This window comes from Temnothorax nylanderi, unplaced genomic scaffold (genome assembly GCF_030848795.1).
Source record: "Temnothorax nylanderi isolate EJ_2023f unplaced genomic scaffold, tnyl_v1.0 TNYL_tig0252_pilon, whole genome shotgun sequence".
NCBI classification, from domain to species: Eukaryota; Metazoa; Arthropoda; class Insecta; order Hymenoptera; family Formicidae; genus Temnothorax; species Temnothorax nylanderi.
The window spans coordinates 44061-59085 of NW_027249314.1; the positions used below are offsets into that span (position 1 = coordinate 44061).

At 34.7% G+C, this 15025-nt stretch overlaps 2 protein-coding genes across 3 annotated transcripts; one reads left to right on the top strand and one right to left on the bottom strand.

Moving 5' to 3' along the window:
- The first annotated feature begins 898 nt into the window (after positions 1-898).
- Positions 899-3569, top strand: Vhaac39-1 (V-type proton ATPase subunit VhaAC39-1). Of its 2 annotated transcripts, XM_071718516.1 has the most exons (7): positions 899-940; positions 1110-1393; positions 1748-2098; positions 2218-2375; positions 2454-2630; positions 2794-2871; positions 2973-3569. In XM_071718516.1, the coding sequence occupies exons 2-7, from the start codon at positions 1273-1275 to the stop codon at positions 3132-3134; spliced, it is 1047 nt and encodes a 348-aa protein (XP_071574617.1). In that variant the 5' UTR covers positions 899-940; positions 1110-1272; the 3' UTR covers positions 3135-3569. The 2 variants fall into 2 exon arrangements, with proteins under 2 accessions (XP_071574617.1, XP_071574618.1); XM_071718517.1 differs by lacking the exon at positions 899-940 and having other exon boundaries at positions 1101-1393.
- Positions 3570-6962: 3393 nt separating this feature from the next.
- Positions 6963-14179, bottom strand: Thg (tRNA-histidine guanylyltransferase). Its single transcript, XM_071718515.1, has 3 exons — positions 13495-14179; positions 10564-10808; positions 6963-7467 (listed from the first exon to the last, which is right to left on the bottom strand). Exons 1-3 carry the CDS (start codon positions 13844-13846, stop codon positions 7012-7014), a joined length of 1053 nt encoding a protein of 350 aa, XP_071574616.1. The 5' UTR covers positions 13847-14179; the 3' UTR covers positions 6963-7011.
- Positions 14180-15025: the final 846 nt, after the last annotated feature.

The following is a 15025-nucleotide window of genomic DNA, read 5'->3' on the forward strand; positions in this document are numbered from 1 at the left end:
AATAATCGACTGTGATTGGTCAATTCTTGCGACTCACGACTTTGCGACTCGCATTGTAGACCCAGCAAAGGTGCGATTTCACGATGACGCTCGACGCTGGATTCGAGCGTCAAATCTGGTCACGTGATTAGATTCAGCCAATCCAGTGGTTAGGTTATATTTCGCGTCCCTCTGAATCTATCACGTGACCAGATTTGACGCTCGAATCCAGCGTCGAGCGTCATCGTAAAATCGCACCTTAAGGGTCGGCAGGAGACACGGTGGAGACCTCTGTCGGGTTGGCTTAGCTGCGACTTGCTGCGAGTCCGTATTTTATTTATTATAAATTTTTAAGAGCAAAAATGCAAAATCGAGCTCTTTACCTCCCTGTATTATTATATAAAGAGTATATAAAAAAAAAATTCACGAATCTATGTAACTTATTTTATGAGAAATCTGGATATTACGAATCCGTAATTCGTAATATCCATATTTCTCATAAAATAAGTTACATAGATTCGTGAATTTTTTTTTATATACTCTTTATATAATAATGCAGGGAGGTAAAGAGCCCGATTTTGCATTTTTTGCTCTTAAAAATTTATAATAAATAAAATAGGAGTTAAAGTGCAGTTTAACGTGCTCTTAGTGCATAAAGTGCACCTGAGTGTACCTGAGTTTGCCTGGGTCTCCTGCCGACCCTTAAAGAGTATAAAGGTTATTCTACATAGAAGTCGTAGTCGTGAGTTGTAAGAAATTGACCAATCACAGATTGAATATTCTCCTGAACTAGGAATGTGATTGGTCAATTTCTTACAACTCACGACTACGACTTCTATGTAGAATAACCTTAATATAATCTCCGCTTACGCGGAGTAAATTATTATAACGATAGAAGTGCAGTTTTAAATGAAGATCGAATGTCGTCGAATATATGTTTTTACGAAATATTAGGATAACGGTAAATCATAACATTAATATTACATTACAATCTAACTATTTAAATTAAATTCTTCACGTAAACATCCATAAGATAGTTGTTAATATAATACCTCGGTAATATAATCAAACATTTCACACAACGTATTTATTGGAAGAAGATTGTATTTAAAAATCGCGCTCGTCTCCAGAATCGAATCGAATTGTGAGTCATATCGCCAGCTGCACGTGAGAACTCGCGGCAAACTTCTGTTCACTCGGTCATATGATTTTGTGGAAAAGGGCGAGTCTGAAGGAGCAGTTTGACACATCGGTCTTTCGTTCGGACATATTTGAGGAGATTCTCGTCGCAAAATGAAGGGGTGTCTATTCAACATCGACGGCGGCTACTTGGAGGGTTTATGCCGTGGTTTCAAATGTGGTATACTTCAACAGAGTGATTACTTGAACCTAGTTCAATGCGAAACACTCGAAGGTACTTGTTCGATTCCCTTTGATCGTTCAACCAGCATAATTTTCCCAAAGCATTTTAAACGCATATTTAATAAAAAAAAAGATATCTCATGTTTTTATAACGTGTAACATCCATTTTTTTACATTTGTAAAAATGTAACTTGAAAATTTAAGAGAAAACTGAAATCTATTTGACGTGCAAAAATTCAGAGTTTTGATTCAATTGTTACTCTTTATAAATCGTAAACTTAATTCTTTCTTCTTAGAGCCAAAACATATAACATTGCGTAACTATATATGACTATCATATGATAGTCATATATCGCTATGCAATGTTATGTGTTTTGGCCCTAAATGTGATCAATTGTGTATTTAGATTTGAAACTACACTTGGCCGGTACAGACTACGGCAGCTTCTTGGCCAATGAGCCGTCTCCGCTTTCTGTCAGCGTGATTGATGACAAATTGAGGGAAAAATTGGTTGTAGAGTTTCAACATATGCGCAATCACTCCGTGGAGCCTCTGTCTCAATTTTTGGATTTCATCACTTACAGTTATATGATTGACAATATTATTTTGTTAATTACCGGTACCTTGCATCAACGGCCTATTTCTGAATTGATTCCAAAGTGTCATCCGCTTGGCAGCTTTGAACAGATGGAAGCAATTCACGTTGCTGCTACACCCGCAGAGTTGTACAATGCTGTACTAGTAGATACACCTTTGGGTATGATCCTGATTGGAATATATTATATTTCTCATTTATATTGTTCTTTATCCCATGTTACATATAAGTATTGCGATATAATTACTTTCTTCAACTGTGCAACAATTATTTTGTTATAGCACCTTTCTTCGTGGATTGCATTTCTGAGCAAGACTTGGATGAAATGAATATTGAGATAATAAGAAACACGCTTTATAAGGCTTATCTGGAAGCATTTTATAAATTCTGCAAAGATCTTGGCGGTACAACTGCAGACACTATGTGTGAAATACTTGCTGTAAGATATTTTGCTCCGTTAAAATAATGAGAATACTTTATCGTACTTCATAAAATTATATCGTTCTTGTGTTTATAGTTTGAAGCAGATAGAAGAGCGATCATTATAACCATTAATTCATTTGGCACTGAATTGGGTAAAGATGATCGTGCAAAATTATATCCTCGTTGTGGACGTTTGAATCCAGATGGATTGGCTGCCTTAGCAAGAGCCGATGATTATGAACAAGTAAAGGCAGTAGCAGAATATTATGCTGTGAGTAAAGTTTTAAAAAATGTATTTGATTAGACTTATGATTAGTTATGCTATTATGTAGCATTAGCATTTTATAAGTTTTCTTTGTCTTATGTGTTCTACTAGGCTACACTTTTTATTACCAGATATTTCTATTACACAATATTTATCAATATTTAAACAGGAATACAGCGCCTTATTTGAAGGAGCGGGTAATAATCCTGGTGATAAGACCTTGGAAGACAAGTTCTTTGAACACGAGGCAAGTACACTTGTAATATAAAAAATAACAATAGCATACAAATATTAGTAATTTGTATATTATATTATCTATATTAAATAATTTTAATTTTTTATACACAGGTTCGTTTAAACGTCCATGCATTCCTTCAACAATTTCATTTTGGAGTATTCTATAGCTACTTGAAATTGAAGGAGCAAGAGTGTCGTAATATCGTATGGATTGCGGAATGCGTTGCTCAAAAGCATCGTGCTAAAATAGATAATTATATCCCCATATTTTAAACCAATTATTTTAAACATATTAAACTCGATTACTTATATTTACTTTTCCAACGATAATCCAATTGTCTTTCACATAGCACAAAATTATGGAGTAATAGTCTAATTGTTATCAGAAAGGCTTTTGGAAGTTGTTTTTGTGGAATAATATTGCCACAAAAATTGATTTTAGAAAATAAAGTAGATATGTGCAAATATATATTGGTCGAATATTGATAGGCTGCATGCATGCATTAATAATTATAATTTAGAATTGTTACAGAAGTTTAGGTGAAGCAACAAAATCTGTATGTGTACATAATGTAATGTATGTGTATCTTATTGTAATCTTCAATGTAAATCATTTTCATGTATTATTCTATATTGTAATTATTAACACGAATATATATATATATATATACACACTATAAAGTAATAAAAATATACTGCATTCCATAAGATTAATAATAAATACAACCAGTAATTCTATAACTTTATACAATAATATATATCATAATTTTAAGTCAGTGATAGGAAAAAATGATTAATGATTATTAACTAATTAACAGCAGCTTAATCAAAGCTGTCAATGATTCTAGTGAAAATTGTTAGTCCTTTACATACTTTTGAAGATACTTCTAATAATATAAAGGATCATTGTTTTAATTTATCATTAAATTCATCAACAAAATCATTTACCAGTCTATTTGTATTTATACTCGATTCTCGTATCTTAATTTTTTAACATATTTCTTATTATGTTGCATTTTTTTAAGGGGATCCTATAGTGGAGGCCGAACTTTCTCGACGTCGGTAATGTCAACATTTCTAATCCTGTTTTCTATTGTTATATATCTATATCTGTCCTTGTCTAAGAGACATCTGTCTTTGTTCGATTGCTGCGCCATCTCTCGCTACACGCAATACTGCTCTTCCATGTCATCAATGCTAGTGCACGTTTGCAATAATGCTTTTTCACAGATAACTTTTTTGTTTAGAGTCTAAACCTAATTCTGACAACGGTATCGTATTTTTGGATGTAATCCGCTGGGCACGCCACAGTCTTTTTGTAACAATACATTGTAGAATTTTTATATAAAGCGAATGTTTTCGTAAGTTGACGCATTGCTATATGCAGTTCCTAAAATTATTTTTATTCTCGGTATAAAATCACGTGGTGTGCCCTTTATTTCCGAATATGCTTCAACTTTGGAGAAGGATTTTTAAATTCGTAAAGCCAAAAAAAAGATATCTGTGCAAAACAAATGTCGGTATTACAGACGACTTTAGGATCCCCTTAATCTTCAAAGATTAAAAAAATATTCTTAAAAGATATTAAAAAGATATCCTTATTATAACACTCTTTTATTGACAAATGTATATTAAGGCTCTGAACAAAGACAAAATTAACTAAATAATGGGCTATAAGAGCCGACGCAAGATCTAATATGCGGGAAAAATTATATTTAACAAATTTTTAGTCAATACATTAAAAACACATTAAAAATCACATTAAAAAATCTGTCTCTGGCTATCACACTCCTACTTAAAAATGGTTATCCATTGGACTTTGTTTTCGCGATAGTTTTGGAAAAGCTTAAATCTCTCTTTAAGGGGATCCTGGAGTGACAGCGACAAGGCATAATCGGTCTAAGCAATATCTTTGAATTGGCTGAACAGAATGGAAAATCCTTTTACACGATTAAAGTACGCACAAAAATGTAGAGGGCTGTACATGATTTTTTCTGATAAACTAAAAAAAAATTTTATTTTTATAAATATTGTCTTCACCTGACGACAATATTTGCTTTATACAAAAATTCTGCAGTTTTTCTATATAAAATAGTGATGCAGCCCTCTACAAAAAACTGTCAGGAATAATATCGTGCAATTAGAAGTAAGATTTGAAGCCTAAAAAAAAAGATATTACTTAGACCAGTGGAAGATGCAAGGTTAGGTGCTATCCTTGTCTATATCCTTGTCTATACAAGGACAGATATAATCGGTGAGCACTTCTTTATCGACGCTGATCAAGTTCGCCTGCGGCTCCAGCATCCCCTTAATAGATCTCCTTCGGGGCCTCCAGACGATGAAGAGCCAACCAGCAGGTCTTATTTGTCTGTCCCGTATGTAAAAAACATTTCAGAGAAGTTTACTCATCTCGCTAGTATTATGGATAAAAAATTGAGTTTATATGGTTTTAACCGACTTAAAGATGTATGTCGCTTATGTCAAAATAAAGGGATAAAGCTGAAATTTACAGAGATTGTGCACTTATATATCCCAAAAACCTGTGTTAAATTTGCGATCGATTGTCCGACCCGTTTCTGAGATATTTGCTTTAAAAGTTACAGAAATTGTATATATATAGATATACAATTTCCCATGCGTAAATATCATAATATGTATCTCTGCTCATGTACGGTAAAAATGAATGAAATTTTTATGGTACACTTCTATGACATCGAGAATTGCAATTACGGTTTTTTAAGATTTTCTGTTTATATTATTTTTTCAATTTTTTAATGATTTATTTAAACAATATCAAGTACAAAAATGGGACAAAATTGCGATTTTTACGCTTTTTCTGTCCCAATGATATCATATTGTTTATGAATAATTTCTGAGATTAGCTCTACACTGTTTAATCAAGAAAACAAAATTATACTACATATAGCTATAGCGACATACATCTTTAAGGGCCTTATTAAAGTACATAAGGACACTGTCGATAGTGCTTCTCAGAGCAACGTTGTGTATCGTATTAATTGCTCTGATTGCGACGCTTCTTATACGGGACAGACGGGTAGACTGCTGGAAACCCGTATCAAGGAGCACAGGCGGGTGGATCCTGGGGGACATTCGGTGGTACAGATGCATTGCGTGGATCGTAATCACACGTTTGATTTCGGGAGTGCTGCAATTCTCGATAAAGAACCGTTCTATGTCAGACGCTTGGTTTCTGAAATGTTGCATATCGGTTTGCAACATAACGGTGTCAATTTACAGACAGACACTGCCTTTTTAGGCGATTCGTATCTCCCGCTAATAAATAAAATAAAACATCGCTCTACTGTTTGAGTAAATCCGTGGATCTCTCTTGGTGCGGCCGTTTGTTTTCGACGATATGTTTGTTTCTTAACCATACGTTCGCGTGTTCTTGAGATCCTCTTTGCTTGAGATCACGGCGTGCGCCGTGCGCCTCACATTCGTAGTTTAGACACCAACGACTACGTATCGCTCTCTCCAGACGGGGAATGGCTATGGACGCCTTCAGAGACGCCTGACCGCGGTTCGCGTAGCACGCAGAAGTCAATTGAATTCTATTTCTTTTTAATGTTCCTAACATTCACGGCATTCTGTAGTTCTGTCGGGCCACAGTTTGCTGCCTTTCGTCTCCTTCTACAATAGAAGACGACATGATTCTCGCTGTAGATTGCTGCGCGGATGCGCGTCGGACATACGCGCCTTAACATTGTCATACTTCCAGAGATATTCGGAACGCGCATCTGACGCTCTTAAAATGCGAACCCTTCCAAGATCTGCGCTTGCGTTTCGCGCCAGCCCGTTGCGATGCCATTATATGCGTGCATAATAATTCTTTGTACACTGTATATATGCATTTTCGACTTATTATCACTGAAGAGGGCCCGATTTAGGGCCAAAACGTTTGATATTTTTAATTTGTTTTTAATGTATTGACTAAGAATTTGTTAAATATAATTTTTCCCGCATATTAGATCTTGCGTCGGCTCTTATAGCCCATTATTTAGTTAATTTTACTCTTTTATTAGTTTCTCAGGATTTTTTCTCTTGGAAAAATTGCAATAGATCCTTACCATCAGATATAGATATAGTTTCAAGTTACTTTTATTGTATAAAAAAAGAACAAGGTACAAACTTATCTCTTACAAATACGTTCGCTTTCACACTGCATTTGATCTCCGTTTGTCTCTCTGCCTCTACTAGGATACACTTCTTCATTAACTAAATTTACATTGGTCACTTGTGAAGATGGAGAAACATTGTTTCCCAGTTTTGTCATGGTAGATGAAGGAGGAGCGGGCACAGGCATTGTATTGTTAATGCTATTCGTTAAGTTTGGTTGTTGATAAGTTGCTAAACTTTTCAAACCAATTACTTCGGGATTCTCTTTCCAGAAACGATCACCAATAATATCGTCTACCAAAGAAACTACAGCAGGTTTCAATCTTCCTGTACCGTCGGACACCAATTTCCGAATAAGCGTTGTACCCTTTCGAAACAGAGGCGGTTCATTATTATAATTTATACCAAATTCTTGAAAAAGCAACTCGTTCTTATGTGATGCCAGCGTGCCTCTAAGTTTTTCATCTGCCTGTAATATCCATAAATAAAAGTATTAAAACAGATAATTCTATTGCATATTTTCAAAAATGATCATACATTATAACTTCCTACTATACATATCTCTGTGTTTTTGTCAAATATCATATTGTATTTTATAAGGACAGAATATAATATAATATTTGCAATATCTTAAAACTGGCAGTCAAGTTCTAAACAAAATTTGTATAAAAATTTATCGCTAGAGATTGCTGAGAAATTAAATTTGCTATTTGTAAATTTAAAAGTAATAACTCTGTTATTGAAAAATAACATAGTTGTCATAAGATGTACTTGATATTGTACAATGATAGTAAGCATATGACAATTGCTATATAAGATTTTTATATATACTTTACACATGATGAAGGATTGCAAAGAGGAGGTAAAAGAACTAAAAGAAGAAGTAGAGAGGTTAAAAGGAAAGGTGTACAGAATGGAGCAGAGTACAGGTAAAAGGAAGAGGGATGAAAGTGAAGAGAGGAAGGATAAAGTATATAGGAGAAAATGGTGGTCCGAGAAATACGAAGGGAGCGAGGATGAAAAGAGAAGGAAGAACCTAATAATTAGAGTCGAGAAAGAAAGATGGCAAGGAAGTGACTCGAACTGGTACAAGGTGAAGCGACTATTTGCAGAAGGACTAAAAGCGAAGACGGAGGTGAAGGAGGTAAACATGATAGGGCAGAGAGGAGACTGGATAACGATATTGGTAAAGATGGGGAGTGAGGAGGATAAATGGAAAGTACTGGAAGCAAGGAGAAAAGAAGGAAACAGAATGAAGGTGAAGATAGATGAAGACAAGTCGGTGGAGAAAAAGATTAGAGAAAGAGAGGAGAAAGAAAGGAGAAAAGAAAGGAGAGAGAGGAGGAATATGGGAGGACAAAGAGATCGGAAGAGGACGAGATTGCGAAAAGAATGGAGGAAAAATTGTTAATGGACACGGACGAGGACGAAGCGGACAAAAGGAAAAAGGAAGGAGTATAAAAAATGATTCTTGGTTTATTTTGTTCTGTGTTGTTATGTTATAAGTGTAGACGGTTATGAATGGAAGAAAGAAAAGACAGGAGACAGTGGAATGGAATGATAGAAAAGGGAAGGAAGGAGAGCAACAAATGAGGAGTCGATGGGAGGACCAAGAAGGAAGGCTGGAGGGAAGTTAAAGGAAGGGGCGGGGAGGGTGTTAGTATGTGAGGTCGCCCAAAGGCCAGATTTTGTCAGATAAATAGCATGTGAAGGTTTGGATACGTTCCTCAAAAACGCCTTGTAAACCCGAGAGGGACACAATAAACGATTGATTGATATATACTTTACACATTATATGAGATGCATTTCAAAAATAAGAACCAGTCTTTTACTTAAAAATCAATTAAGATAAAACAAAAAATATATACAGGATGTTTTAAAAAAGTATCCATATTTTGAGAGTACTTATCAAAATAAGAAAAAAATATCCAATAAATATGGGTCCTAAATCAAATATCTCTTGAGATATGGACCAATCTTTATCGTATACTATAGATGTTCTATATAGTTCCATTCATTGTCACATATTTCAAAGTAAAAAATACATATTTCTACAATGTTTGTACATCGTCGATAGGTGTTGAATACACCAAGGTCTTCAAATGATAAACATTGTCCTCTTCTTACATTAGTTGTGTTATTCTGTAGTACAGTAAGGTTTGACCGCTAGTCATTATCAGGTATCAATAATGTACAAACATTGTAGGAAGTGTATTTCTTTATTTAAAATGTGTGACAATGAATGGGAACCACATAGAACACCTCTTATAGTATACAATAAATATTAGCCCATATCTCTGGGCGGCAGTGTGATCTAGTGGTAGAGCGCCAGACTCGTAATATGAGGAACCAGGTTCGAGTCCACTAGAGCCATGTAGTATGGAAAAAGTTTTTTTCCGAAGAAACTGCGCCCTCCGTGCAAGATAGGATCTTGTGCGGAAAAACTGGGCTCCGTCTTTCGGAAGAGACGTTAAACCGTTGGTCCAAAGGAAAGGGATGAGTGGGATAGGGTTGGGTACGTCCCTTAAAAAACGCCGTAAGATACTAGACTGTAAACCTACGGGGATATACAGTAAATAATAGTTTACGAGAGTTTACGAGTTTTAGTAGCCCATATCTCAAGAGATATTTGATTTAGCACCCATGTTTACTGGACATTTTCTTCTTATTTTGATGAGTACTACCTGTTCTCAAAATATGGAACACTTTTTTTTAAACACTCTGTATATACTCTCTTTACTCTTTTCTATATATCATCTCTTTCCACGTTTGGACCGAGGCATCAGTTTTGTCATGTCTTTTCCAAAAGAATCCTTCGTTTGGATTCTATTTTGCCACTTCTTGAAATAAAGAAAAACGTAGAATTTCAATGTCAGAAATGGTTTACCATTACAACAATACATGCTCACAATACTGTGGCTCGTATAATACAAAACAATTCAACAATTTAAGTGAAATGAAAATTTTTCAAACCTATCTTCCGTTTAGCCTTGAATGTACATTTTCAAACTTTCCTTTATACCAAGAAATTATATCAAGAGATTATAACAAGAAATGCTTTGGTCCTCAATAATTTGAAGAGATTGAAAACAGTAATGCTGAAAGCAGTGGATTTCTATACAGAAGACATAAAAAGGCTAGGACTCTGGTATAAATATTTAGAAAGAAACGATGACTATGTAGAAAAGTAAAGTAGATATATAGATCAATCGAAGAAAAATGGAGCGTTGAGCCGTAACAAGGTGTTGGTGTTCGTATATTCTATACTTAAGTAAAGAAGTAACGTAAGTATATGTACAGTATGTACATTATAATTCGTTACTTCTTTACTTAAGTATAGAATATACGAACACCAACACCTTGTTACGGCTCAACGCTCCATTTTTCTTCGATTGATTTGTAATCTTGTGAGCCTTACTATTATAGATATATAGATGTTTTTTCATCAATAATAAAATTTTTTCATTTAATTTACTCCTTTTTAATGATCAATTAACCCTTACATTTGAAACAATCTTCATGCGTAATTTTTTAAAAACTTAGATCCTTTATTATTTATGTTTACCTGATTCGGAGTTAATTTTCCCTTCTTAATAAGATTCCAAAAGCAAGTATTATACAAGTTATTAACATGTACATCAGCTTGTCGCCAAGCCAGATAATCCCTTAAATTTTTATCGGTTGGATATAATACAACACGAGCGTCAAATGAAGGTGGATAATATAATTTTTTGTCACTGAAAAAACTGGGCCAGTGATAAACGTACGCCGAGGCAAATAACGAATTTACGTTTGACATTAATTTTGACGCTGAAACAAATATAAAAATATTAAGTACAAAAAAGTTTTTGCAGATATGTAGTTACTTGGCAATCAATCATATAAAATTTTAATTATGTACTACCATACAACATTTCCATATCTTACTTTAGAAAAAAGGATGTCACAAATCAAACTAATCAATTTTGAATGAATTGCAGAATTCAATTAATGGCCTATAAAATAACAGTTAATTTACAATTCAATTTTATTATATTGCACTGTTTCATTCAATAACACATCGAACTAATTGTAAGTACAATTTACCTGTACTTTCCAATATTAAATATAATGTTAAATAATCAATTTATTCAATTATTATATATTATATTATCATAAAAAAATATTTGATATTGACTTTCTTTGAAATCTTTAAAGAGATTCTTGTGATTTCTTCTTTCATAATACCGTGTTTATAATACACTAATAATTTACTAAAGTATTATAAAAATAAATGCTTTTAAAATACAACAATGCATTTACGATATCTCAAGATTGACAAGTGGATTAAGTCCTATAAACATATACAATATATGACTTTATTATATCGTTCTTTGAAAATTTTTAATTTTTGACATACAATATATTTTTAATTAATCTACAAATAAATAAATTTTGAAGTAAAAATTATTAAAAATTAAAAGCAATATCTATTTGTTTGAATCTCAAATTTTTAGAAAAATTTTTTACGTTAAATTACTTATTTCAAAAACTATTAATTGCACATTTTTTCTTAAAGAGAAATTAATTCTAGATTATCATCAGAAGTAATCTATATATAAAAAATAGCTTGACAGATAATACTTATTAGTCTAAATATTTAAATCCTCTTAATTTTCTAATCAACTGTGACTAGTTAATAAATTAATTATTGCAGAAAACCTGATAAAAATCCAGTAAATAGAGTTTAAAATTTAATGGAATAGTCTCACGTGAGAAGACAAAAATACAGAGTCTACAAAAAGATTCAAAAAGTACAGCAAAAATATATTGTTTTAATCATAGAACAGTAAACAATTGTACTTAAAATACTTTAAAATTAATATCATAAATTTACAGTACTTAAGGAGGGTGGTTAGTAAAATCAATTTGATAAGAATTAGTTCAAATTTACGGAGAATATTCGTCTATGGGAATCTGTCGTCCATGCCAAAGTTGAAGACAATCGTCTTCATGGTTGTCGAGTAATTAATTATTGAAGTTATACTCTTGTCTCTCTCTTATACACGGGCGACACAGCAGAAATGTTACCTAACCTGTAATGTAACTCTCGAAAACATATTAAAAATGATAAGAATTTAGTGAAAATAGGTGCAAATAACTCTTTACATATTTAGAAAGAACTTTCTCGAAGACTGAAATGATTCGTCTTTATAGTTATCAAGAAATTGTAAAAATAAAACAGGACCACATTTATTATTTCCACATTTCAATGTGGATAATAACGTATTTGGGTTTCAATTGTACAAACAACTCTTTTTAAACCTTAAGGCGTCTCGCTACGTGCTAGTCATGTGACTGTTTGTAGGTTTTCACGTTCAGAAATATATTTCAGGCAATTTTTGCTAAGGGAAAAATAATTTTATGAATTATGGTGTAAAATTTCATACGTGACAAAGTATGTTACTTTTTCCAAATTCTGTGATTTTTCTCATTTGACTCCGTTTTGATCAGCTGATCATGCGAGTCGTCGAGAAAGGTTACAAGTGAGAAAAATAGATTGAATTTTGACAATTACTGAGAAAGGGTTTCAAAACGCATAACAGGGGTGTCAATCACTATCCAATTCGGCTAAGAAAGACGAGCCCCATAACCTGCAACTACAGTGATTAGCCAGCGGCGTTGCCAAGTCTTCCCAACCTCACCTCGACCAAAAAATGTCTGCTCGATTACCGCATTTTCACTAAAATAAACTAAAAAATTAGCAGCGAAATCTCCGGTAAACTATAGTATATATTTTATGGTTGCATTGGATTCTTCGAAATCTAATGTACAAAAAGCAATGTTTTTTCTCACTTCATCTAATCGAAAAATGCGAAAATATGTGATTGAAACCGTGATAGAGCCTTCTTTTTCTGGCCGTCTGTATGAAGTAATGCAAAATTTGTGATTTTCGAGATCGATTTTCTAGAGTAAATAGTCGGTAAGGAGCCACAGAAAAAATCGACTGCAAAGCTGATCATATAATTTGATATAAAATCCGAAATCGAAAACTTTATCTAATACATGCCCTGACGAGACAACTACCTTAAGAAACAGCAATTAAATGCATTCCACATATTTATTTGCTAAAATTCGTTTATTTCACGCGACGAAAATCTAACCTATATGCTTTTCCCCTGCCGCGTGTTACCACTGGGTAGAAGACACCTGACCATCCTCACCCGAGGAAGTTTGAAACCCCCCCCCTGCCGCGCGCCCCTTCCCCACACAGAGAACAAACCAACCTCCTTAATAATTGACTAAAATAATAGTGTTTAATAATACCTAATTGTTTAATACTTAAAAAACTTGAAATTAACTACTAACATTATTGAGATACAAATCCTAAAATAGAGACTAATTATGTAGTTAACATTTAATGCAATAATGCCGTAATTTCATGCATGCAAAAGACGAATCAATTCTATCATTCTGGGTCCGACAAATCTCACTTGTCAAGGCACGTGACAAGTACCTCTGCGTTTGTAAAGCTGCGTGTCTTTTCGGAAGACAAATGAGTATTCGTCGCTCTGGCCAAAACCCAATATAATCTCCTTGAAATCCTCCATAACGGTGATAGCGGCGCGATTCATCAGCTGGAGTGCGGCCACGTCGTTCGGCTTGTCGAACTTATGCGTGTCACAGAACCTTGAGAAATTCCTGCCGTCTATTCGAATCACAATCCAGCAGTTCGGCAGACAATTGTCGTCTCGCTCAAACTCCTTCACGTACTCGAACTTGCTCTTGGCCATCGTCGTCAGGCTCAAATACCGGCGCGAAACCACTCGTTTGGCCCGGCTGACGATCCGCGAGAGAACGCTCTTCATCCGTACTATGCCAGAGGCACATCACCTTCTTCTTCTTCTTCTTCCGTTTAATGGCACTTAAGTTCCGATCGGATAGTAACGGCCATTATTCAAGAGGCACATCACCGTTGAAGCATTGCCGCGTGGCGAGACCGTCGAACGGTCGAACGAATATAATTGAAATCGCAATCGTCTTCCAACCGGAGCTCTCACTTCCGGAACTACGGACAAGCGCTGTGCACTAAATAAAAATAACTTTCAATTATTAGCAATCTTTAAATCTCGGCTACTGTACACGGTCTTAAAACCATGCTATCATCAGAGAGAAGAATGAGAGACGACACGGCCCGGTTTTAGGTGATCCGCGAACGCGATACGCCCTCTGGGAACGACGTATAAAACGTGCACATGAACTACGTAGCCAATGCGCACGTTTGGGCCACGGGGTAACACATATGTGCACGATTTAGGTTGCGTTCCGTGCTAATGTCGGTAACGCAAAGTTATTGATTTTTCGTTATGTGAGCGAGCGAGAAGGTATAAGAGTGAGCGAGATGACAATAAGAGCGAGCGAGACAGTAATTGGAGTGAGCGAGATGAGAATAACACATGCAGAAGGCTCGGGGGTGGGGATCTGATCGAGGATCGAGCATCGAGTCTTTTCCTTGCGCGCCGTTGTTCTTATCTCGCTCACTCCTGTTACTGTCCTACTCGCTCTTATTGACGACTCGCTTACTTTTATACCTTCTCGCTCGCTCACGTAACAGCTGTGTTTTAAGACCGACACGCTTTAGAATTTATGCAAATTATCACATTTAACATTTTTTATATACACCGGGATACACATGTATAATTATATTATAATAAACGATTTACGACAACGAATCGAGAATAATTTTGTTCAATGCAACTCGCTATAACTGTTACTCATTATTACTTATAGTACTACTGTGACACTTAATTATATATTATACTGTTTCTAACGCGACGATGTATGTACACGCAATTTTTTTTTTTTTTTTTTTAGCAGGGAGGGGAAAATGCCTGACGCACACCTGCGTCGGCCGTCCGGCGGGGTAGTGTGGGGCTTGCACCCACTAAAAACCATAATTTTTTAAGGCTATGCTGTATAAACTATTTATATTTAGCTGATGTGCAATTTAAACATAGAACGCATTTTAAAAAAAATTTATCAGAAAA

Bases quoted from the DNA above. Each gene is read 5' to 3' on its own strand.
- Vhaac39-1 (XM_071718516.1), top strand. From the start codon at position 1,273: ATGAAGGGGTGTCTATTCAACATCGACGGCGGCTACTTGGAGGGTTTA. The intron at 1,394-1,747 runs GTACTTGTTCGA...TTGTGTATTTAG, and splicing joins TCAATGCGAAACACTCGAAG to ATTTGAAACTACACTTGGCC. The intron at 2,376-2,453 runs GTAAGATATTTT...TTGTGTTTATAG, and splicing joins CTATGTGTGAAATACTTGCT to TTTGAAGCAGATAGAAGAGC.
- Thg (XM_071718515.1), bottom strand. From the start codon at position 13,846: ATGAAGAGCGTTCTCTCGCGGATCGTCAGCCGGGCCAAACGAGTGGTT. The intron at 10,809-13,494 runs GTACTTGTCACG...TATTTGTTTCAG, and splicing joins GCAGCTTTACAAACGCAGAG to CGTCAAAATTAATGTCAAAC. The intron at 7,468-10,563 runs GTAAACATAAAT...TGGATATTACAG, and splicing joins GAAAATTAACTCCGAATCAG to GCAGATGAAAAACTTAGAGG.